The sequence below is a fragment of the Girardinichthys multiradiatus genome, chromosome 20, assembly GCF_021462225.1.
Source record: "Girardinichthys multiradiatus isolate DD_20200921_A chromosome 20, DD_fGirMul_XY1, whole genome shotgun sequence".
Taxonomy (NCBI): Eukaryota; Metazoa; Chordata; class Actinopteri; order Cyprinodontiformes; family Goodeidae; genus Girardinichthys; species Girardinichthys multiradiatus.
This window is the reverse complement of record NC_061812.1, coordinates 38,064,327-38,089,054: the sequence shown is the minus strand read 5'-3', so window position 1 is coordinate 38,089,054 and position 24,728 is coordinate 38,064,327. Positions and strand designations below refer to the sequence as shown.

Sequence of the window (24,728 nt, the reverse complement as noted above, 5' to 3'; positions counted from 1 at the left end):
TTTCACATGTAAATGTTGGTGTCAGAATGGAATTGTTAGGGGCATTCAAACCAATTATGTTATTATGGCTTGTTATAATGCGATTACAGCGATTGAGCTGGGGCTGATTGTCTCTTTAAGAAGCAGTGAGAGTGACGGGGGGCGGTGCGATTTCACACCCTGGGGTGGGAAACATGGGCGGGGCCCAGCGGGCTTTGAGTGACAGCCGCTTGACTAGCCGACGCAAGGACAAGCCGCAACAACCAATCACGTCGCCAGGAAACCCACGCATCAAATCCCACCAGCCAATCAGGGCAGGCGACGGGAGGATCCGGTATCGCTGTTGTGCTTCCAACGTGGGACTACGGAGCGATCGCCCACAGAAAAAGGAAAAAGTAACTCGGCAAAGGAGAAAACTCATGGTGGTTAACCCAGGCTCGGAAGAAGGAGGGGGACGCAGTTTTGTTATTTATCGGATCGTCTAGATGTTGTGAGCACAGACTGCACCTGATGAGCAGCTGGTGGAGTTTCTTTGGATGGTACCGAGTCCGTGTTTCAAAGTTGGATTTATGCGGTTCAGATTTGGAGCAGAGATTTCGGAAAAGCGCTCGGCTTGAACGTTTTTACCACTATTCCTAATTTATTCACTAAATATTTGCATTTTGGATCGTTCCAACTCCGTTAGACGTTTGTGTTAAAGGCAGTTTTTGGAGGAGAGCAGCTGGAGTCGGGCGCAGAGTGTCCTTTAATATTTGGCTCCTGCGTGTTTTCAAAGGTAGCTGCGAAGGCAAGCCTTTTCCCTTTTACGGACACATTTTTGCTACTTAATTTGAATCAAATGTTTCCGACAGTGCAGCTCTGTTTCTTCGTCTGTGGGTCTCCTTAAATCTCACTCCTGCGTCGGACTCCGGGGGGAGAAAGTTGGGAGTCAGGACTTGTTTCAGAGATGAATTCCGCTGAGACGGACGCAAAGTTGTTTCTACTGGCCTTTGTGTCAAAACAAGACAGTTCATGAGCTGCAAAGGCTTTTTACTTTTCCCGAAGCGAGACTGATCATTTTCCCAGTCCGTGGGATACCTGGAGAGCTCCGCTGCCGCGCTGCTATACTGGATACAAAATGGCGGCGTCCCTGGGACGGCTTGGATGTGTTTCTCGCTGTGTTTTTTATTTAATGTTATCGCTGGAGCTGTCAAACAGTTTTGGACTGTGTTCGGACGCACCTTGCCCTCAGAACTGTACCTGCAGAGGAGATTCGGTGGACTGCAGTGGCTTGGAGCTGACGGTACCGCCTCTGGACCTTCCAGTCCGGACTGTTTCCTTGTAAGTAAAGCGCTCTAGGCGCCTCCAAACTATTTATTGGCCAGTCCATAACGGGGTAACTGGGTTTAAAGAAGAAAAAAACTACGCAACTATATAAAGCTGATATTTTGTCTTGTGACAGAAAAAAGTAGACATGGTGGAAGGGACTTTTCGGTCCAGAACTCTAGCTGGACAGGGATTTCTCTGTGATTGTCCTTCAAGAGCCTGTCAAAGGCATAAGCAAACAATGCAGCTTTGGGTCCATACACCAATAGGCAGAGTTTCTGCATCTTCCATTGGCAGTTTTTATTTTAATTAAATATACCCTAATTTGCGTTCTCACTGTGGCTAGTAAGGTGTTATGATGCTGGGGAGACCCTCTGAAGAAATCTGTTCCAGAAACTGGCTCCTTGTTGTTTGGGAGATTTGAGATAAAACATTCCTGTTCCTTTATTAGCTTGTAGCATATATATATATATATATATATATATATATATATATATATATATATATATATATATAGTAAAAGCGTCAACAGGTAGTTGAAACCTGTTGTCAGTAATATTTTCACAATCCTCACTGTGAAAGCAACTTTGTTAAAGTTAGATAATTTAAGTGCAAGATAAACTCACTCGCATGCCACAGCCAAAAAATACCAAGTAGTTGACAGAGTTACATTTACCCAAGTTACTAAGTTGGTTTCAAAGTATTGAGTAGTAAAGTTTTTGTTTTCTGTGATTCCTTCTCTCTCCCTGTATAGATTAGTTATGTACAAATACACCTTAACATTGCCCTTCTTCCTCAGGCAGTTTTCAAATATCATCATATACTTTGATTAGTATCAGAGATGCTCCAATTGGTCAGCCAGGGATTGGTATCGTCCAGTTTCCCATTGATTGACTCTGATAAACGATCGTCAGGACAAATAAAAAAAGAGATCAGGTTTTCTTTTTCCCCTTATTTATTAAACGCTTTAAAACTAAGAAGACCCACTGTTGTCAGTCTACACTGCATCAACCAGCAACATGCACTTTGATTATCTGTTTTGCGTTCTGTTAGAGGAACGTTTTTTCCTCTTCTATCTGCCGTAGTCCCTAAAATCTGAACCGGCAGATCTCGAAGAAAAAATTGGAAATCGGTATCGGCCAAAAAGAAAGACAGCTCTGTGCATCTCTGGTGTCGATAGCACATAATTACACACATTTGGGGAGGGGATGATGATGTCATTTATTTATTTTTTTATATTTTCTGCCTCTTTAGTTAGGGCCTATTTACAGCAGTTTAATGTGAATGGCAGATTTACATTTATAGTTTGACATTTTTGTTAACATTTCTTTGTCTGTTTCAGCCTTGTATACCTATTTCTAAATGTTAAAAAATACTTTTTATTCATAACATTATTGTAGTATGATTTCATTTTAAATTGATCAACCTTCTAAACCTATTGCTTTTCCATAGTTTGATTTCTATCTGAATGAGTTCCTATTTTCCTAGACATAGAACGAGCAAACTTGTTTGCTTGGGACGAGTAAACAAGCATGTCATAACAAATAAAGCCCTTCATTATTCCTTCAGATTGATGATGTGTATTATCCACATTTCCTTTTCTGCATTGGAAGCCGTAGTTCTCAAATTGAATTTGTAGTAAATAAATCAGTTTTCTGTCCGGGATAAGACTGACAACAGTTGATTCCTTGTCTGTCAGCTCATTAAGGAAAATGAGCTACTTTGGGACATTTTTATGAGCCATCCTCCAGTGTTTTGGGTGTCTCAGCTACGGTCCTGCTGAATGAGACAACTTGTCCAAAGACAACACAAGTCTATCCTCCTCGCTAACCCCCTGAAGCACGAACCGCACTGTCTTGTCCAGCGGCGGTCGATATTCATCAGTGACAATTAGGCGTCTTGTTCCAGGGTTTTCCACCATCTGCTTGTGTTTGGTTCCCGTACATTGTCGGAAACCTGAGGTTCAAAACCAAAGTACCTGAGGGCCTCTGCTGCTCCCAGGTTCCCACGTGCTGCACTCTATCTTTCCATCTGTGAAGTCAGGAATGCAACTTTTAAAAGAAGTCTTCTCCACTTGTGCCCTTCGTTGCTGCAGCTCGTCATGCATGCACACAAGCAAACCCAAACCCTGACAACAGCTGTCTTATTGTGGGACAAATGTTCTGTTTGAAAACAGCTGCTGGGAGTCCAAGCGTCGCTCTGAACCTTCTTCTGTTATCTTCTCCGAACCTTATCGGTCAAGATTTAAGCAGCCGCAATCTTTTTGTTTTCAAAGGGAATGGCTTTATGGCTCTGAATTATCTTTCAAAACGCCTAAGGTTGCACATTTCCACTCGCAGCGAGATAGTAACTTCATGTTGGCAGGTAACTCAAAGGGAGAAAGCGCCATTGTTCTTGACCCTGCATATGAGACAGTTATTATATGGTTGCTTCAAACCCAAATAAACCCCGGTAAAGACTTTTTGACCCATAGCCAGGGGTTTAAAGTTCTATATCCAAGTCTGTTTAAATTGACAGAGCTGTTCATCGATAACTCTCTTTAGAAACTTTGAGATCTTTTGTATGGTTCGTGCAGACCATGCACAGTAACAAAAAGGCTTTTTTACATTTGATGCTAATTATTAATTGCTTGTTCAAATAAGTTGTGATTAGGTGGAGAGCTCTTGTTTCTGTGTCTGATTCCTAGTCTCAAATGAACTGGGATTGCCGGTTTCCGCAGTCAGTCATGAGAACGGAGGAAACCACTAGGGAAGCAGCTATCTCTTTGATATGTGCCCCAGAGGAGGAAGAGGAGGTGCAGGCAGCAGCAGCATCAGTATGGCTGCTAGCAAGGGCAGTCTGGTTTCCACTCTGCCTCACTTTCTCCGTGTCTAGATTTGGCAAGGCAGCATCCAGGAACAAAGATGCTATTTGCAGAAGAAAGTGTCAGAGTTACCAGACTTCTATCCGGCCGCATGGAGGATAGATAAAGGCAGAGCTCCCCTCCACCACCCATAGCTGCACACTGCAGTTCAGCTGGCTTTAAGAGACAAAGGTGGAAATACAGCGTCCTCCACTCCTATTGATGAAGATGTTTTAAAACCTTCGAACTGAAATAATGGTTTGCTGCAGAGGAATAAACTCACTTTGAAAACATTTCTGCAGTTCTCTATCAGTGAGGTTTAAAGATCTTTTCCATCTCCTCAACCATCCTCTTCACTGAACATGACGGCAAAATAAACTTGCTTCCTGTTGTTTTTAACATAATACACATTCATCTATTTCTCTGTTGTCATTTTCTGACTTCTGGAGCTCCGCAGACATATGCCTAACTTGAATGACATGTTCTCTTGTTTTTCACATTTTGAAGAGTGGCAAATAAACTAGATCAGCTTTCTGGTTTCTGTGACTAGAGATGCACGATCTGTTGCCTTTAACGTCCGTATTGGCCAATGTAAGTCAGTTTTAATATATCGGCCCCATAAGTAAAGCCGGGCAGATATTAATAACCAATGTTTATTTTTCCATTGTGGTGGGGGTTGGCTGTGGTTGTTTAACTGAAGCGGAGAAGCATCAGTGTCAGCGCACTGATGGGTGTCAAAAGGGAAATGAATATAATAATTTGCTTTGTAGGAATTGTTAATGGGTGCCACTAATTGTGCCACAGATAATTTGGTAACAAAAAAACATCTTTCCCGAGAGGTACCAATACAGTGGATGGTGCTGTATAAAATATGGTTATTGTATTTATGGCTAACCACAAGTTAACTGGTTCATATTGGATTTATAGCTGTAACCTTCCTGACAGTGGATACAACAGTGACGCTGTTTGTTTCACCTGCAGCTTAAATAACATATATGTTCACTGATTACAGGTTTTAGCCTGCAGCTCATCCATCACTGGCACAAATAAGGCCACGACTGTTGGTGGAAGAAAACAAAACAGTAATGCTTTCCAGCTGTCAAAATAATCACGCCTCAGGACCCTGATTGTAATGGTCCTCTGTGAACAAGGGGTCTTGATGAGGATTCAGGCAAGCAAACATGTTGGCACATCCACTGCAGGGCGGGCTGAGCCAACACGGGCCTGGGGGGGACGCTACCATGTGGACCTCTTATGCACTGTTATTTTAAGTAGCCTTATACTGTAATGATCAGAGATTTTTTTTTTTTCAGTACAGCACACCCTTGTAGTTATGAATCTTTTTTACAACCACATTTGTTGCTGTTTTTCATCAGAACTCTTTTACATTTAACAAATTGACCATTAGCCTCAGAAGTTCGGCTCCTCCTTATGATTGATGAATAGCCTGACAAAATCCAAAGCAAGAAGTCTCTCACACAGTTGCATATTCCCTCTCAATAGTGGTGTTTTATCTTATTTGCAGCCAGTGTATTGTGTGCAAAAAGCATTTTTACCCCCAGTGCTACTGGCGTAATGGGATTCTGTGAGTAAATAAAAGCATGAGCTTTGCTAATTTTGGCAGCGATTTGCTGTGTTTGGTAAAGATGAAGCAGATACCGGGTGTCTGTCTGTCACAGTGTCTCCATGTTTTTCGTGCGTGATGCAGTGAAGTCCTCCTCATGGAAGGTTACAAATTTTTAATGTGCCCCGCCTGTATTTTCATCAGTCTGTTCCGTTCTTGGAAAGATCCTCTTTGTGATCTGGCATCTCCTGACACGTTTTCAAAAGTAACTGCTTCTACGCACAGGGCACTTACTGGTAACAAGGTACCCCAAGGTTATCAAACATAAGCCTTAAAAACTTCAAAAATGTTTTCTGTCATGTCGTTCATACTTTTAATGAGAGAACAGAGAAAGTGACCACAATTTTCCGTGGCTATGAAAATATTATAGCTGCTGTGCACTGCCAGTCAGCTGGCTCTCATAGAAGGCTGCTGTGTTTAATCTCTCACTTTACAAATTTGGCTCTCTGGGAATTCTCTCACAGTTGGATAACTTTCAGGATCTGTATTGGTGTATTTTATCAGTGCTGCACAACATATCGACAGAATCATCATTGCAATGTCAGTATGTTCAATATCGCAGTACCACAGGGCTGCTTGGATGAAAAATCGGATATGATAATATGTTTCATGTGGCATGCAATTAAATACTGTCTGCCAATAATACATTTGGCCGGTTGGTTGGACTTTGGTAAAAATTAGAGGTAATACCTGCATCGAGATATTCAACAGTTCTTTTGTGATCTCATATTTACCCTCAAATTTCAAACAAAAGTGAACACATGTAAACAATATTTCAATATTTCTTTTCTTCAAGAGAAAGGTGACAATTATTCCTACTGCTGTTTTGCTGTTTTTCACAGTTTATCATTCTTTATAGAGTAACAAAAATACAACAAGCTTATATTAGCTGGTTAAGTAGTTTGGCTGTCTGTTCAGGCAGGACTTTACACTCTAGGACTGGTATGTTGAAAATGTTTTTGGGTTTGAAACACTTCGTACTGGTAACTGGCCTATGCCTACAGCTGACTGCAGGATGGCTATCTAAGCACTGACATGACTAATTAACCACCTCATGTTGTTACACTCCCAATGTTACTTTATAAAGAGCATAACGGCAAAAAAAGAGACAATATTCTCCTCAATAAGAAGTTTATCTCTCAAAATCAAAATGCCTGTTGTAGATAACGTCATTATTGCAATAAATATGTATTATTTTTGCAATATTATTTTTGGAACATTATGAATGATTGTCGCCTCTGTTTTTAAATCTAAGAGCAATAAATGTGGTTATGCCTTTTTGTTTCAAATACTGGTGTAAATGATGCATGCCCACCAGCCACACTTCACACTGCTCGGTGTAAACCAGTCGCTCTGTTGCAAGTCGGCCCTAAACTGTCACTTCCAACCAAACGGTGGAAAACCTTCGCACCGCCACCTCCAAGCAGCTGGCTTTGGCTGCTACCCTCAGGAAATGGGTTAGTGTCGGTGGTTTCATGACGGGCGCTGGGAACTCAGGTCTCTTGTTATGGGCTGCTCGGTGGGGGGGGTTTGGCTTCAGGTCATCTCGCCTTTGGGGGTGGGGGGATTATGTGTAGAGGTATGTGAGGATGGGGGTGTTTTCCACCAACTGCATGGAAGTGTTTAATTATTGTGAAGGTCTGCTGCGGCCGCTGCCTTCAGCCTGGTTCCACTTGTTGGGAAAAGTTATGTCAGTGGTCAGAAACCTCAGCCACCGTCACACATGTTGCAACACACACAGGGAAACCAGAGGAAGTTAAGCGTTACATGGCAGTCTGGTTTAACGTCATCTGCTATCAGACACAACCTCTTACGGTATAGGTTTTGTTTTACCTTATTCTGACCCACTGCTAGGTATGGAAAGTATGTAAACATACACGCTCTGAGCGTGACGGGCGGGTGGATTCACATACAGTGTGTCTGCTAGAGTAGCGGACCGCGTCATCTTTGACAACCCATGAACATTTCAGTGGTTTGGGCAGAGATGGAGCAACAGCAGCACCACTCAGCAAGGCTGAGCCCCTTGTGGTTTCTGGGGCATTTCTCACTCTACAGCCTTGTAATTTTGTGGTTTGGGGAGTGATTATACTCCGTTTGTTTATTGTCATAGTTTTGCTAGCCTTATGACTTGCATGTCCTCTGGCGGATAATTTAAAGTCTCAACTTGAGGCTTTGGGAGAGTTTATTATCACTGGCACTGATTGTTATCAGCTGCTCTTCACTTTTCCCTCTCTTATCTGGCTCTTAGTAAAAGCACCAGGAGTTTCCATTAGGAACTTTAAAGGTACAGACAGTTTTTTTGTTTTTTGCTTTTTGCCTTCATCTTTTTCTTTTTTTTTTTCCGTAATTGGCTCTTTTTTGACTATGCGAGATAACTCATGCAACAAGTTAGCTGCGAACAAATTAGAAAGAAACAGTCAAGGTTGACCCACTCTTTGAAACCGCCTGATAGAGCGAGATAAAGTCTGACAACAACACGAAGATACGGGATGAGCTCATGGCCTCGGTCTGGCTTTGATGATAATCAAACAGCTGCTGCCACAAGTCATTCTGCAGGAATTCACTCAGCAGAATAGATGGCACTTTTGTGAGGACAGTGTACAGTGCCAAGTTCTTTGGGGGGGGGGTTATGCTTTCCCTTAAAGTCAGTGTCTACAAAGGGAGCTTGATCAATGAATCATCTGTGAAGTCCCAACATCTGGTAAGAGTTTGGAAATTTGGAGAAGATTGGAGGGGATGGGGGGGAGCGTGACTTGGAGAGAGAGTAAGAGGTACAGCGTAAAGTGGAGCAGCTTCTGCCTGGAAAACACACACAGCATCAAAGTGTGAGGAAAGAATTAGACCAAACACTTTTATTTTGGACACTGGAGCCTTTTTATCTTTCCAAAAGGTTCCTACGCAGTCTTACCAAGTCTGGAGCAGTGACTCAGTTGATATCATTTTCAAGTCTGGATAAGTTTGGAAAAAAAGGAAAATTAAGTATTGAAAAATATTTGAGTATCCAGATATTTCTTCTTTTAGATCTGAATTTCTATAAATATAATTTTTCTACTAATAAATGCCCCCTTACTGATAGATTAAGATCATTTTTGGAAAGCTGGGTTCAGTTTCAGCAGCCACACTTTAGGTTCAGACCTGTAGAATCAAGAAACCACTTAAAAAGAACTTGTCCGACAGCACGCAGGAGGCTGATGGCTGGTACACACTGCAATTTTGGGCGGTCACAGACGAAAGACGAGGATTGTAAGAAAATCATGGAGAAATTTGTGGTTGTGGCTCTAATTATGTGGTGTTACGTCGCACTGTGAGCCAGGTTCGAGGACGGTCTTATGTTAGCGTCTTGCTTTCAAAGATGCCCTGCGATACAAATCTCCCAGTGTCAGATATTTAGAATGACTATCTCACAGTGAGACCTATGTCTGCTAATCAGCCAATAAAACTGCAGCATAAAACCGGTGTTGTACAAAATTCAGTTCCCCTGGTCACACAGCACCAGTATTACACCCATGAGGGAGCTACAGGTTTTCACCATGTAGTGTTTCCACGGAGTTCTTTTGGTTTAGTGATGAGTCCTGTGAGGTTAGGGTTAGTAGATAGCAGACTGGTGAGGAGAATCCGCTTGTGTGGGACAAGCACACAGCAGTCATAGAAGAACAGATTATTTCAGGGGAACTGAATTTTGCACAACACCGGGCAGCCCAAGTTGGCCTCTTTTCCCCAGCCACAACCACGTCCACATTCTCCTCCTCCTTCTTTTTGTCATATTCATTTCAAGGCACATAAATGCCGTTTGTTGTGGTTGTGGCTGGCGGCACAGATAGAAGGTGTACGCTGATGCGGCACACGCTGATGATGTTCATTGTCGTACGTCGTAATAAACAGTCATCGTACAATGTGCACACATCAAACTTGACTGTATCAACGTTTATTAGATCCACATCTTATAGTGTGTCATGGAGTTGTCTTATAAGATTGCTAAAATAACACAGTGTAAGAAGGCCATCAAGGATCATGTCATCAATGGCTTTTTAGTTGTCCCCGAAAAATGACAAAAAGCTTGTCTTGTTCTCATGAAACGTAAATCCTGTACCGTCTGGTGAGTTTGATAAATGTGTACAAATCCTGATGATTTGATTTTAAATGATGTCCTTTTATCTTTAAATTGAAACATGTTTTTTTTTTTTATTCACACTTGTACAAAAATCTAAATTTAACAGGTTTTCTTTTGGCCTCTAGACCATCTTATGTCAACTGGGCCGGTTCTTAAACTGGATCTGGTGTGGGTTGTTATAGCATTGACACGCTTCCTTTTTGGAAATTTTACAAACAAAGACATCCCAGATCACAAACTGTAATTTAAAGAATGTATTTAATCTAGAGTTATCCATATTGCGGTCCAGATTTTCTAAATATTTGAGATTTGTGCAATAGAGCCGATTGTTCATTATTTATGAACGGTACAGATAACCCAGAGCATATGGTTAATTTTCAGATGTCCAAACTAAACTGTCAGGAAAACTGATTCTGGAAAGGAATGACATTTTGAATGGGGAGATATGTAGGAACCATGTTTCTATTTCTCTTTTCCAAAAGAGCAGTAAAACCCCAGCGTCTAGACATCTCCACTAGAAATTATTACCATCAAGGGTAATTCTTGTTCTGCGAGTAAAACAAACAAAACAACGGGGGAAAAATTTGGACAAAGCAATCTTTTTCCGCACTTTGAAGATAAGAGCATTAGGTCAGCCTTGCTGTAGTACTGCACCAATAGCCCAGCTAAAGAGACGTAGCCTGTTTATGTTATTCTTTCAGATTAATTGGAGACACTCATTTCCCTCTGCTCATAACATCTGGCGCCATTTGTAACAAATTACATTGTCATCTCATCTGAACCCTGGGTTTAGTGCACGAGCGTGAGTCTGTGTGCCTGTGGGCTAGCATGTGGGCTGCAGTTCATACATCGCAAGCGTTATTGGACCTCTTTAGAGTCCGAGCTGGACTCTGTGCGTCTGGCCCTGGGGGTAGCGCTCAGTTTTCTCCACGTCGCGCCCGTTTGTTCGGAGTTCTCTCCTGCTCCCCCATTTCCCAGAGCAGCAGCAAGGAGAACACGTGGCTCCAAGATGTGCGCCACCTTCAGAAATGGAGCCAAACCGTCCATCCCGACTGATTTCAAAGCAGTCTTCTGCTTTGTTTAGTGTATCTGGGGGGCAGGTGGGAATGGTTTGGTTAAACATGCTCTCTCCTCGCTCCCCCAGGATTTTACATTTATTAGTGTTTTGGTCAAAATTGAGCTCATCAGATTTATCTTTATTATAGCAAATGTTGTCGGATGGCATATGCTCGTCAAAGCTGATAAGAGACCGTCCTGCTCCTCTCCCTCCCTGCTCGACTTGTGTGTAAATTGGTGGCCCGGAGCTGCTGTTAGCTTTGTGTACACTCTCACTGCAGTTGCTGAGCCATAAAGCGGCCCCTTAATGACAGGAAGAGCAGTGTGTTTGTGTGCGTCTGGCTCTCTGACGCGCAGGTTATTCTTTGACCAGTTTTATGGTGCTCTGAAATGGGCCGCATTAAAGGGCTTTTGTCTCGCAGCGGGACTTGCAGACGGACATCACTGACATCACTTCACACTTACAGCGAACAAAGTTCGCTCCCTGCTTATCTACTGAAGAAATGGGAGAGGTAATGACTATGTATCCCTGTTATGTGCAGGACCCTGCTCCCTCATTCCCCACATCCCCCCGTAAACGGACCGTCCGCTAACTCACAGGCATGGTGTCATATGCTATGACATCACCGCTGGTACTCCTACTGTACGACCACAGCAGCCAGACCACAGCTATTTTCTTAAAGCCTTTTAATGAGTTTTAATAGTGACATCAGCTGCATAGCCCAGGGTTGATAAGTCTGCTGCAGGCTGAGCTCTGCCATTTTTCCAGACAGTTGCTCAGTAGGATGCGGGTTTTATGAGCTTTGTATTTTGTCTTCTGTGGAAGTTTATTTCAAGTTGTTTGGGATTGAAGAAAAGGTGTCTGGTGTGAAATTTAAACTTTCCACCAATGCCCCGGGGGGCAGATGGATGCTCCATCCTGGTTTCTGCCTCAAGAATTTCAAGTTGTCCTGATGGGAGGATGGAGCTGAGGATGGGTAGATGATCTGCTCTGGTCTGTTGTGGTGGAGAGAGAGCGGAGCCAATAAGGCATCAGTTGACACTGGTCACTGGGACCTGTTATCCCGCTGACCCGTTCTCTGAAACGCAAAGAATGGGTCAATTTTATACCAGAATTTGACAGAATATTCAGAAATGTAATTTTAATGGGGTGTAGTGAAGGAAATTTTTTTTCCTGGTGTGTTTGTGAAATCCAGTTAAGGCAGCTGAGCAGGATTTGGACGATGAGAATGGAAAACTGTCTTCTTTATCCCAGTAAATAGTTTTTATCTGTGGACGGTACAAAAAGCTTGAAAGCAGTGAGAACAGGTTTAGGTTCTTGATCGCTTTTGATTCGATCAGATCCAGCTAATTCTGATTCTGACAGTATGGTACATAAAATTCAACGTGGAGTTTTTCGATGATATGGCATACGTTTCTAGTAAGTCTGAAAGGATAATTTAGCTGTTATTTTTCTTCAGATTTTGTTTCTGCTGCCGTTTTTATGTTCATCTCTCCGCTTGTAAATCAGCCAGAAGCTCTGATTCCGTCACAGCCAATTCTTCCAGAAACAGCCTTTAAGCGTTTAAGGTTACTTTCTGGAAAGCATTAACTACTCTCCCTCTTGTTTTTTAAGCGGGAGTAGGTGTGGGGAGAGAGGGAGGGAGTCATTGAGGCAGGAAAGCTGGTCTTATCACCATCTCCTGCCACAGTAGGTGTTAAAACACTGTGAAACTTATCTGATCTGATAGCTAAGAGAATAAATCTGTCTGAAACAAGTGGAGGGAAGAAAGACTCGGTTGTGTAAACACTACAGGTGGCTCAGGGAAAGGCACACATATGCCTGCGTACCAACACAAAAGACCAGTTTTGTTTGTTGCTGTGGCCTTTGGCACCTGTACGGCAAGTTTAGCTCTCGAACTTAATTCCCCTCTTGTTTTTATGTGTCATCATCTTGTTTGTTGTGCACTTCTTTTAGTTTCAAGCTTGAGTCGTGGGAGAGTTTTCCTCCTTCAAACGTTAAACGAAAGGTTTGGGGATATCTCTCTGGTATGTTTTCGTTGCCAAAAATCAGGTTAGGAAAAGCTTTTGTCTGCTCTTGGAGGGCATGAATCACTCTCCATAGTTCTCCCTATTAGAGCACGAGTGTGTTTATGTGTTGGCTGATTATACGAGCCTCTAGGCAGAGGCCGCTTGTGTGAACACTGATTTTTTTTTGTAGGCTCCGCTGTAATTCCACCCTGTTGCAGGGGGACAACAATTCAGCCAACTAACCCACAATAGGAGGTGCCCCAGCACACGAGATCGTCAGGACGCGGGCATTTATGAGCACCGTGCCTCGAGGGCAGACACATGCTCTGCTATTATCTCGTCTCACATACACGTCAGCAGATAAAAACTGGGCAAAGAAGCTGTCATCATCTGAAATTGAGTGCAGAAGACAAGAAAGGGAAATCTGTCAAGTTAAGACGGTGATTGAGATTGATTGTTTTTAAAAAACACTGAGTACCATGCTATTAACACACCCTCCACACATTAGCTTTCTTAATATCTCCATCTGCTTGCTCTAAAATGCTTGGTATGAAGTAACAGCTTCTTCCTGAAACTCTGTGCTCCTCCGTTTCCTCCTCCAGAGGCGCTCTTTTAAGGCCACACTGACACTAGAGACTGAGGAATGTGTTGCATCAGGTAAAAGTGTCCGCAGTCTCTGCCATGTCTCTGCAGGCCCCTTAAAAAATTTTCTGCCGTCTGTCACGTCGGTGTGGAGGGGTTGGTGGAAAGCGGCTGTGGGCTCCTTTTGTATCACCCAGCTTAACCCCAGCGCACACAAGCAAACACTGGTCTCACTGTGGGCTGCTCTTTGCCATCACGCAGTCTGCATGCAAGCAGCCCCCACAATACAAGATCTAAGATATAAGAGCCTCTTGTTTTGAAGATGATCTGGAAACTTTACTTTGAAGGTACAGACTTTAACCTCCGTCTGTCGGGGGCATGCTCACCACATGCATAGTCTGTGGTTGCCTTGGTGATTCCCGCCTTATCTGGGCAGCAGGTGTGAGAGGAACAGAGCAGTGCCTCACCTTCTTTTATGAAGATGAGCAACGTCGCAAAACATGCAGAGGTCATTAGAATGTAAACATTTTCAGCTATGAATTAAACATGACAGAGGTGGCACTTATGTCCTTCATCCATGTAGTGTTGAGGTCTGAAACGGAGCTGTTTGTTCAGCTGCGGCCACCGTATCCCCGCCTTTTCACTTGTTGTTTGACAGCCGTATCGCCAGCCGTTGTTTGACAGCCGTATCGTACAAATCGCTCTCTAATAAGCCTCCTTACAAGTCAAGTGCCAGCTATTAAATACGCTGTTAGCCTAAAGTGCAAATTGACTGCTGCAGATGGATGGCCCGCGGGTCATGTTTGGAAAGTGAGCCGGGAGAGAGGCACACTGTATCGACAGTATTGATTCAGAGCCTTCCCTTGAATGCCAACTGGATTTATGTACTGTGGTGTCTTTACACGTGTGGATGGATAAGGCTGTTTGTCAAATGGGAGATGTAATTTTTATTGCTGCAACTGATCAGAATCCCTTTTTTTTCCACATGCCAGAAAAAATGGGTTTGATATAAAAGACTGAAAGGCTGCAAAGCTAACTGCAAGTAAATGTTATCTGCTGTTTTTATGAAAAACGTTCTTTTTTTTCCATGTTTCAGGAATCTCGGACACAATAAGTTGGCCTCCTTCAGCCCCGAAGCCTTTGACAATCTTCCTAACTTGCGTGAACTGTAAGTATTCAGCTGGATTACCCAGATCAGCTTTTACACAGTGCCTTGCTCATATACAGGGGTTGGACAATGAAACTGAAACAGCTGTCATTTTAGTGTGGGAGGTTTCATGGCTAACCTGGACCAGCCTGGTAGCCAGTCTTCATTGATTGCACATTGCACCAGTAAGAGCAGAGTGTGAAGGTTCAATTAGCAGGGTAAGAGCACAGTTTTGCTCAAAATATTGAAATGCACACAACATTATGGGTGACATACCAGAGTTCAAAAGAGGACAAATTGTTGGTGCACATCTTGCTGGCGCATCTGTGACCAAGACAGCAAGTCTTTGTGATGTATCAAGAGCCACGGTATCCAGGGTAATGTCAGCATACCGCCAAGAAGGACGAACCACATCCAACTGGATTAACTGTGGACGCAAGAGGAAGCTGTCTGAAAGGGATGTTCGGGTGCTAACCTGGATTGTATCCAAAAAACATAAAACCACGGCTGCCCAAATCACGGCAGAATTAAATGTGCACCTCAACTCTCCTGTTTCCACCAGAACTGTCTGTCGGGAGCTCCACAGGGTCAATATACACGGCCGGGCTGCTATAGCCAAACCTTTGGTCACTCATGCCAATGCCAAACGTCGGTTTCAATGGTGCAAGGAGCGTAAATCTTGGGCTGTGGACAATGTGAAACATGCATTGTTCTTTGATGAGTCCACCTTTACTGTTTTCCCCACATCCGAGAGTTACGGTGTGGAGAAGCCCCAAAGAAGCGTACCACCCAGACTGTTGCATGCCCAGAATGAAGCATGGGGGTGGATCAGTGATAGTTTGGGCTGCCATATCATGGCATTCCCTTGGTCCAATACTTGTGCTAGATGCCAAGGACTACCGAACCATTCTTGAGGACCATGTGCATCCAATGGTTCAAACATTGTATCCTGAAGGCGGTGCCGTGTATCAAGATGACAATGCACCAATACACACAGCAAGACTGGTGACAGATTGGTTTGATGAACATAAAAGTGAAGTTGAACATCTCCCATGGCCTGCACAGTCACCAGATCTAAATATTATTGAGCCACTTTGGGGTGTTTCAGAGGAAACGTTTTCCTCCACCAGTATCACGTAGTGACCTGGCCACTATCCTGCAAGAAGAATGGCTTAAAATCCCTCTGACCACTGTGCAGGACTTGTATATGTCATTCCCAAGACGAATTGATGCTGTATTGGCTGCAAAAGGAGACCCTATACCATACTAATAAATTGTGGTCTAAAACCAGGTGTTTCAGTTTCATTGTCCAACCCCTGTAATTATATCCCTTGAGGTTTTTCCTGTTTTGCCACATTATGTGTTTTGACATGTTTAGAGCTGTGTCTTTTCTTTTTCCAGTATTGGTCTCTTTTTAGCTCCACCCGTCTTCCCGTTAACTCTGACCATCTTAGGAATTGCATCCCGACAGCATGATGCTGCCACCACAATGTTTCTCCATGGGAATGATGTTTAGGGGGATGTGGAGTCCGTTTTGGGCTTATCTGATCAAAGCACCTTCTTCTACATTGTTAGCTATGTTTGCAGTTTTTGGCAACATACAAACGAGACTTTTTGTGGCTTTGGAAGGAAGCAGTATAAGAAGCAGAACGCCCTGCTGCAGTCTAGAGCCAAAGCCGGAGAGAAGAGTGCTGAACATCCATGTTGCGTCCATGTTGGACAGCCCTGCTCTGCCCTCATGCAACACACACACACAGTAGTAGGTGCCCGACACCCACTGCATCCTAGCCTTCTGCCTCTACCTTTATCCATCTTTTCATCAACTCCAACCAGAATCCCTCACCTTGCTGAGGAAAAAACATCCTCACAGCATAATGTTGCCACCACCATGTTTCACCAACAAGCATGGTGTGTCCGGTTTGTTGTGCAGTGTTTGGCTTGTAAGTCAAAAGGTTATGTGTCCCCTGCAAACAGCGGCTTTCTTTTTGCATCTCTTGTATAAAGGCCAGATTTGTGGGGTTGATTTTATTTGGCAGTTTCAAAGTAAAGTTTAAATATAAAAGCACTCTATATTTTTTGGATTTTCATATTGAAATCCACGTGTTTCTTTCCCCTTCACCATGATATACTACTTTGGTTATAGAGCATAAATTCTCAATCAAATACATAGAACTATGGTTGTAACGTGACAAAGGGCTATGAAGGCTTCTGCAAGGCACTTTAAATGACTCGATACAGACCAATGGCAATGTGCTTCCCAGCAGCATCCTTCTGTGTGTTGCCTTGAACTAAGTCCAATTAAGAAATAAGTGGTGGTTTTCTATTTTAAGCCTTCCCCTCCACCACCCGATACTGTGGCCAGCACTGGCCTTGTAAATATTTTATATGGCGACGAGAGGGGGCTCGGCTTCGTGTCACTCAGCACCAGCGTGCGGGACACACGATAATACATGCACTGGTGACATCTCTGGCAGGCTGGCCCACCAGTCATACGCTCCTGGACATCTGTTTTACTCCCGTGTTATTTTTGGTTTTCACAAGGATGACCTACCGCTTGCTCCTGCGGCAGACGTGACAAGTAGTATTTGAAGTCCTTTGATTTATGTCCAGATTGAATTTAGCAAACTCACAAAGCTTACTTGTGATGTCTTAGGTTTATTGCAATCTTTTAATACCTATAAGATAAAAATCTGGTACCATTTAATGTGTGAAACAATGCATGTCCTCAGTGTACGTTTGTTTTGGGGTACTGTTTTTCTCTGACCTACTGTTTGTCCCTTTCAGGCGCTTGGATCACAATGAGCTGACGTCCATACCAGATTTAGGACAGGCTGCTTCCAGAATTGTATCCCTCTACCTGTGAGTACTGCCCTACTTTCTTCTTGAAATGCTACCAGGAATATATTTTCTTCCATTGCATTCAGAAGTCGGGGGACTAGAGATGCCTCCACAGTGAAGATAATCATTAATACAACCCGGCTGCACCAAAGCGGATCAAAAACACTCTTCCCTTTTGAGCCCTGTTGTCATTATTATGGACTCCTTTCTTGAGATTAGCACAAGGTTAAGCAACCGAAGGGTCTTATTAGCCGGCTCTGTGGTCCTGTCTATAGTGAGCTGCACTGGCTGTTTGGAGTGTCAGCTCATATATAGATTCGACTCTGTTGCTCCCAGTTGTGAAACCTTGCCTGTTGGGGACTGGCTGCGATGGCATCTCGCTGGAGATTTACTGCCGTATTTGGGAAGGGCGTGTACGCGCTTGTGTGTGTCACAAATGTGAGCTCAGCAGTCCATCAGCAGCCTGTCTATTTTTTTTCCTCCCCTCCAACAGTCGAAAGACTCATGCGATGCGGTCAGGTAACAGTAAAAGTAAATATGAGGAAGATGTGCACTAATAGTAGATGTTTCTAGTTAGGATCATGCTAATGCAAGGTTCTTCTTTTGGCCAGAAAACATTCTCTTCTCTCTCAGTAGAAATTTAACTGGAGCTCATTCAGCGCTAGTCTTTAGCTTTCCCATTTAGCTTCTTTCACACATTTGTAGGACACCGGCTGCTCGCTCGGTAGTAAAGCACACAGCTGCTGCTTCGTGTCATCTTTGGTCATTGGCGTATCGGTTTTCCGCGATAGGCTTTTGTGGGAGTCACACACTCGCCTCTCCCTTGTGTGTCATTTGCCTGCTTCTCAGAATTCATCATGATGCACCGATGTGGTCAGAATATTTCTGTAAGCTGTAGATGGTTTATAAGAAAAGGGAGTTTAAGTTTGATTAGGCAATGCCGACTAATAACTGTAAAAAGGTGTCTTTTTCTTTCAACTTTATGTAGATGTTACTGCATGTTGTTTGGTTTTCTGTCAATCCTTTTTCCTTCTGATCCAGAACAGACTGGAGCAAGTTCACCCCCACAAACTGTGGAAAGTGGAAGCTCATCCAAAAGTGTGGGGCTGTCTTTTTTTGGCCTGACTTGAAGCCTGTTGCTGGGGAGGAAGGGCTGCTGTCCTGGTGGGAGTGGAGGCTGGAGGGAGGGTCAGATTTTTACAAAGCTACGCAGCTGAAGTGAGGGCCCGCTGAAGCACTTACAGCTGCAGCTGTCAGTCACATGGCTTACAGTAAAATGGGTAACATTGAGCAGGGGAGGAAGGATGAGAAAACATGGAGGGAGCGAAGCATAAGGGATTTGAACAGCGTCAGATCAGGATGACATCATTATGTGTCGAAAGAGGCGAGATTAGGGGAAGTGGTGAGGTAGTCTGTAGGAGGGTACAGAGAGCCAAAGGGCAACAAGAAGTGAAACTAGGGTCAGCGTAATTCCTTAAAGTAAATCCAGTGCAAACTAGCTTGGCACTATTTAAGCCAGTTGGAGTTAGAGTGTGTTTGTGTGCTGGCAAAGGCAGCCACCGTGTCTTTGCCACTGGTTGGAGGTTGTCTGGAATGCCGTCTGACTGCAAGTCTGTGCGAGACAGTGGCCGAGGCGCATGCGACAAGACAGACAGAAAATCCCGTCTTCAGACAAATTCATCAAACGGTAACCTCTCAAGAAGCCTGAGAGCAGCACGTATGTGGTTGCTAATGTCTGATGGACCGACAGCCTCCAAGGCTTCCAGTGTGTCATTTGGGCCGTCTGGATGTTTACATAAGTCTTTTTCACAGAGCTTGTTGCAGGAAGGGAAAATCGACTGTTTAACTTTAGTTGCGTCTCACAGTGGGGGAGTGGAAGCAGCTGTGTGCTTATTGGCAGCCAATTTTGACAAGAGGGATGTAAGAGATGTAAAATTAAACCTGAATCGCTCAATTAAATGGCCAGTATAAGATTGTCATGATAACTTGAGGAAAAATACCAGGGTTTTGCAGTATTAATAATAATGATAATTTACACTTTATTTATCTCACAATGGATAAATTATCCTCTGCATTTAACCCATCCCTTAGGGAGCAGTGGGCTGCCATTGTGTGGCGCCCAGGGAGCATTCTGGGGCTAAGGGTCGTGCTCAGGGAGTGGCAGGCTGTGGGGTTCAAACCAGGGTACTTGTGGCCTCTCCAGGACCCAACTGACCAATTCTCTAACCACTAGGCCATAGATTATTATAAACACTTTAATCATCCCAATTATCCATTATATTTATTTATTATATTATTTTGATTCATTGTCCAAAGCTAACATTTAGCATAAATACTTTAATTTCTGTATCCTATCCCAGGTGCTTTGGTAGAGACCTGGTGGGTCTGGTTTCCTTCCAGTGTCGAGCCAGATTTGCTCTACAAAAAGCTGTATATTCTTCATGACATGATCATCTCTACTGACTTAATGTGGTTCACTGTGGTTCTAAAAAGCTACGGCTTTTTAGAACCACAGTGAACCTTAAAACTGGTGAACAGCACATACCTAGTCTGGGCACAGATCCAGAAAATGACAAACAAGTTAACTTGACTTGACAGAGGAACGAACACTGAGCCATCTAAACACCAGATGCCAGGCTCCCACAGTTCCCACAATGCATTTGGCAGGCCTGTTGAGGTCCCGCAGACTCTCAGAATGCCACAGCAGGGGTGGCACAGAGAAAAAAAAAAAAAGAGTGAGAAGCAACAAAAAGTTTTAAAAACACAGTGTCTTTGTGACAGCAGAGCAGCACAAACTTTCCCTTTGTACCCATCGCTGGGCCAATCAACTTCATAGAGGCTCTTTAGAACAGTTTGGGATAAAAATCAAACGGCCCACAGGATCTGATTTTTAAATAACCCTCCTTTTGTCCATGAAGCCCAACATTTGCTCTAACATCGAGGTCAAAGATGACACCGGTAAGCAGGACCCTGCTAGTGTAACACCCTCCACACGCACACACACACCCTCCGATACTCTTCCCATACATCAAAAGGAGTCGGCCTCATGCTATCAGGCGGTCAGTGGAGCTGGGCCGTGACATTCGGATTTAAGTGGAATCAAGGCGAATAAGACTCTCAGACTTTCAAGAGAACAAAAGGTAACCATGCTCCTCTTTATCAGAAAGTCATATAAAAATCAGTTCTTATAAACGCCACTATTGTACGAACGTGGACTTCAAACGCGTTCAACGCTGAGGCGTCACCCGTCTCTAACACACAGCTGGGAACCTAGCTTTGGGAATAAATGTGGCTAATGTGGAGAGAACGAGTTGAGACCGATCTGTTTTTCCCAGCAAGAGGTCACCAGCTGTTGACCCCACCTCACCCCTTATTCTCCCCCCTCTCCTCCCACACCCTCCTTTTCTTCTTCTCCAGTGCTTTCCTCCTCCTTTTGGTGTATTTGCTCACTGTAGCCACTGTCCGTATCCCTGTCCTGTGTGTGTGTGTGTGTGTGTGTGTGTGTTGCTTGTATTGTGCATGTGTGTATTTGCGATTGTGCTCATCCTTAACCATTGCTGCCACTGTTTATTCAGGTGGACCACTATAGTGAGCCACCCCACCCTCCTCACAGACAGCAGAAAGTGTGTGTGTGTGTGTGTGTGTGTGTGTGTGTGTGTGTGTGTGTGTGTGTGTTCATCCGCTGGTTGAGAGCCAGAGGGGAAGTTGGGACTTACTTTGTTTTTATGAGTTTTACTGATGGAGCACCTGCTCTGTTTCATTTTGTCCCACGCGAACTTGCAGCCACTAACCATCATGAAGTTTTTTAATAAATATTTAATTACTACGTAACTACTGATATCTCTAAAGATTCTAGGAATTGATTTGTATATACAGGAGTGAAAACAGACCATTTGCTGGAGAAGTTTTTACTGCTTTGCCTCTGACCTAACAAATCAATTTGAAAATCATTTAAATCGGTCATGTCTGCCTCAAGGTGGGTGAACAAGAGTTTGGTGACCTTACAACGCAGGAGTTTTTAATCAGCCACGCAACGTTTGCCATTTCCAAAGCAGACTTTCCTAAAAGTAGATAAATAATGAAACAAAGATAAAAAGGAAAGTGAAATAATGTGGAAAAAGATTTGCCACAAGCCGTGAAGCAGACACAGCAAACACCTGGAAGAAGGTGCTGCGGTCGGATGAGATCAAAGGATTCTTACCCTACATTCATAATGTTATGTGTGGCAAAACAACACACAGTGCACATGACCCTCGCACACCATCCATGGTCAAATATGGTGATGGTTGCATGGTGCTGAGTTTCAGACATGTACATGTCCAAGAAAACAAATAAGTGAAGGACGATGCTGAATACAACAGGCTGAGGCTATTAGAAGTGAGTTTAAAAGATGCTACTATTGGGAAAAAGTGCCTAGAGATAACAGGAGTTGGAGCCACACATTATTACCTTTATCACATCTTGTTGCAGCAATCTCACTTGGGTAATAAAAGAGTCCATTTCAAAAAGTAGTGATTGTAGGTTCACAAGCTTATAGTTTTTATTACTTTCATTTCTTTTTAGCAAGGAAAACTAGAAGCGATTCCCATCCACAGTTAGCACTTAATCGTGTGGCGACTCGCATGTGTCACCCAGTGAAAGGCTTTCATCCTTTCTCAGGTAATACAGGCCGGTGGTCTTCTAACAAGTACATCCTAACAGTGAGACAAAGGGCTGTAAAACAGTCGTACACAGTCAACGTCTCCCTATTTAATTAGTACTCAGTGAGGCAGTATTTTATTTTCATTCTATTGGTATTTCATTCTTTGGTCCCTAACCCTGAATAACCTCACCCCAGCCCCCCCTAGTAGACCTCTAAACATGGCTGAAACATGTCCGGTTCTCTCTGGGTTGACCTGGCAACATGCAACAAGCCAGACAGGATGTTTCCTCACCTGGAAAGGCCTAAATCCTGGGCTGGTCTTTGCTTCGGTGTTTCGCAGTGGTTTGCTCTAGTTTTTCTGTCATCTCAGTCTTCCTTAAAGGCCAGACCTCCCCTCAGAAACACGCTGCCATCACACATTTGGTGGCTTCCTCTGTGTCCTTGGTGTTGTTTACAGAAGGCCAGCTTTTGTTTGGAAGCTCTTGAAGAACCCAGTTTGTGGTGGATGGAGGCCACTTTGTTCTGTGTACTCTGTTCTCGCTGTGCCTTAAGTGGACTCAAAGAACTCCGAGCAGATTTGAGTGTCTCTCTGCCTTGATTGATAAACTACACTCTCAGGTTAACCAAGGCAATTTCCAAGCACAACTAATGTTAAATGTTTTTCATTTTAATTTTCAGACATCATAATAAGATCCGCATTATTGATGGCAGTCGTACCACAGAGCTGGTTTCCGTGGAAACGCTGGACCTGAGCAATAATGAGATTACTGATCTGCGGGCGGACGGCTTCCCTGCGGGACTTCAAATCAGAGATCTGTAAGTTCCTCAGAATCCAGAAGATTCTGGATTAATCAGCATGCAAACGAACTTCTTAGAGAGTGACAAGAATTTTTGGCGTAATTTTTAGCAGTAGGTAAATCGTTTGTGTTTTATGCTCGGTTTGTCTTTTTTCAGATACCTTAGCAACAACAAGATCAGCACGCTGCAGCTCGGAGCGCTGGATCATCTGGGCTCAACTCTGCAGGTTCTGAGACTGAGCCGAAACCGCATCAGCCAGATCCCGATCCGAGCCTTCCAGCTTCCAAGGCTCACCCAGCTGTGAGTGCCTCTCTCTTTTATCACTTCAGCAACATAGATGGCGCGTTGAAAGGTTTTGGGTCTCGGTCTGTGTGACCAGTCCATGTTCAGGCTTAAAATGAATAGCCATCCCCCGTGTTTCCTTAGGAGACGTCAGAGAGTTGAAAGGATTTAGGAGTTTGAGTGAGGAGTGGTTTCCTGGTGTCTGTTGATCGAGCTCTGTGTGTTTAACATTTAGAACGCTGTTAGTGTGAGCTATACCTCCAGGGGTGGATAAGGTCTGACAAGGTAAACACCAGAGTTGTATTATTAGTGATTTACTGCCTTCCTCCATGTCCCCAAAGTGGTTAGTTCAATTCCCGCACCATGCTCCATTATCTTCGTCAAACTTCCCTCCAGCATAACGACGCCGCCAGCCCATTTTGTAGCTCAGCACCTCATCTCCGCAGAGCTAAGCCGTTTGCATAATGGGAGTCTCTCCCCAAGGTTCCCCAGGTGCCTTTTGTTGAGCAGGTGCTCCGGTAGACACAGTATCTGCAACCACTATTGGTGATGAATTTTAACATAAAAGAACCTGTATGGATGTTTGTCATTCCAAGCCCTGGGGGCTTTTAGAGCCTTCAAACCCATAGCAGCTGCACAGTTTAATGTTGCATGCAAGAGAAGACCTGGTTGAGCTGAATTTTAAAAAGTAATATCTGGAATCTTGTTTCTTGACGTCACCAGACTGCAGTGATGATTCAGTGGTTTGAATTGGTGGTGTTGAATGTCTTTTTAGAACTGAGACAGTACATTTTGGAGACTAGAGCATAATAAGGCAGATTGTTTCTGTGTTTGTCCATCTGCCCTACAGGGAACTGAACAGGAACCGCATCCATCAGATCGAGGGTCTAACTTTCCAGGGGTTGTCCAGTCTGGAGGTGCTGAAACTGCAAAGGAACAGCATCAGCAAGCTGACTGACGGAGCCTTCTGGAACCTGTCCAAGATGAAAGTCCTGTAAGTAAAACAAAAATAAAACAAATTTCCCAGTAAATAAAAAAACATTATGCACCTTTACTGAATGTAGATCCTCCAAAATGACAGATTTTACATTACTACCCCACCAATATAACTTTCTAAACTGTATAAAAATATATCACATTAATGGTCAAAAACCTTATAATACTTTTCAGAATATATTTCATGCCAGTTTTGTTACTTTAAAAAACATAAGATTGAAAAGGAAAAAAAAGAATTCCAACATCACTGCACCTTGCATTTTATCCCCTCTGTGAAACATGGTGGTGGCAGCATTAGGCTGTGGAGTTGCATTTCTTGTCAGAGTTAAAGGGAGATAATCTGTTAGAGGTTACAAAAGGTAAAGAGGTTGACCTTTCTGCTGTACAGTGACCCTAAACAGACAGCCAGAGACACAATGTAATTGTTTAGATGAAAGGATATTCATGTGTTAGAATGGCCAAACCTAAAGTTAATTGAGGATATTTGTTGAAATCTGGAAATTAATGTTCATATAT

At 43.5% G+C, this 24,728-nt stretch overlaps 1 protein-coding gene across 1 annotated transcript in view; it reads left to right on the top strand.

Moving 5' to 3' along the window:
- Positions 1-310: 310 nt before the first annotated feature.
- Positions 311-24,728, top strand: part of lrig1 (leucine-rich repeats and immunoglobulin-like domains 1) — a 42,714-nt gene continuing 18,296 nt past the window's right edge. Inside the window, exons 1-6 of the mRNA XM_047348840.1 lie at positions 311-1,299; positions 14,606-14,677; positions 17,441-17,515; positions 22,815-22,952; positions 23,091-23,234; positions 24,067-24,210. Of these exons, the coding sequence (XP_047204796.1) occupies positions 1,097-1,299; positions 14,606-14,677; positions 17,441-17,515; positions 22,815-22,952; positions 23,091-23,234; positions 24,067-24,210 (776 nt within the window). The 5' untranslated portion in view covers positions 311-1,096. The remainder of the gene's footprint in view (positions 1,300-14,605; positions 14,678-17,440; positions 17,516-22,814; positions 22,953-23,090; positions 23,235-24,066; positions 24,211-24,728) is intronic.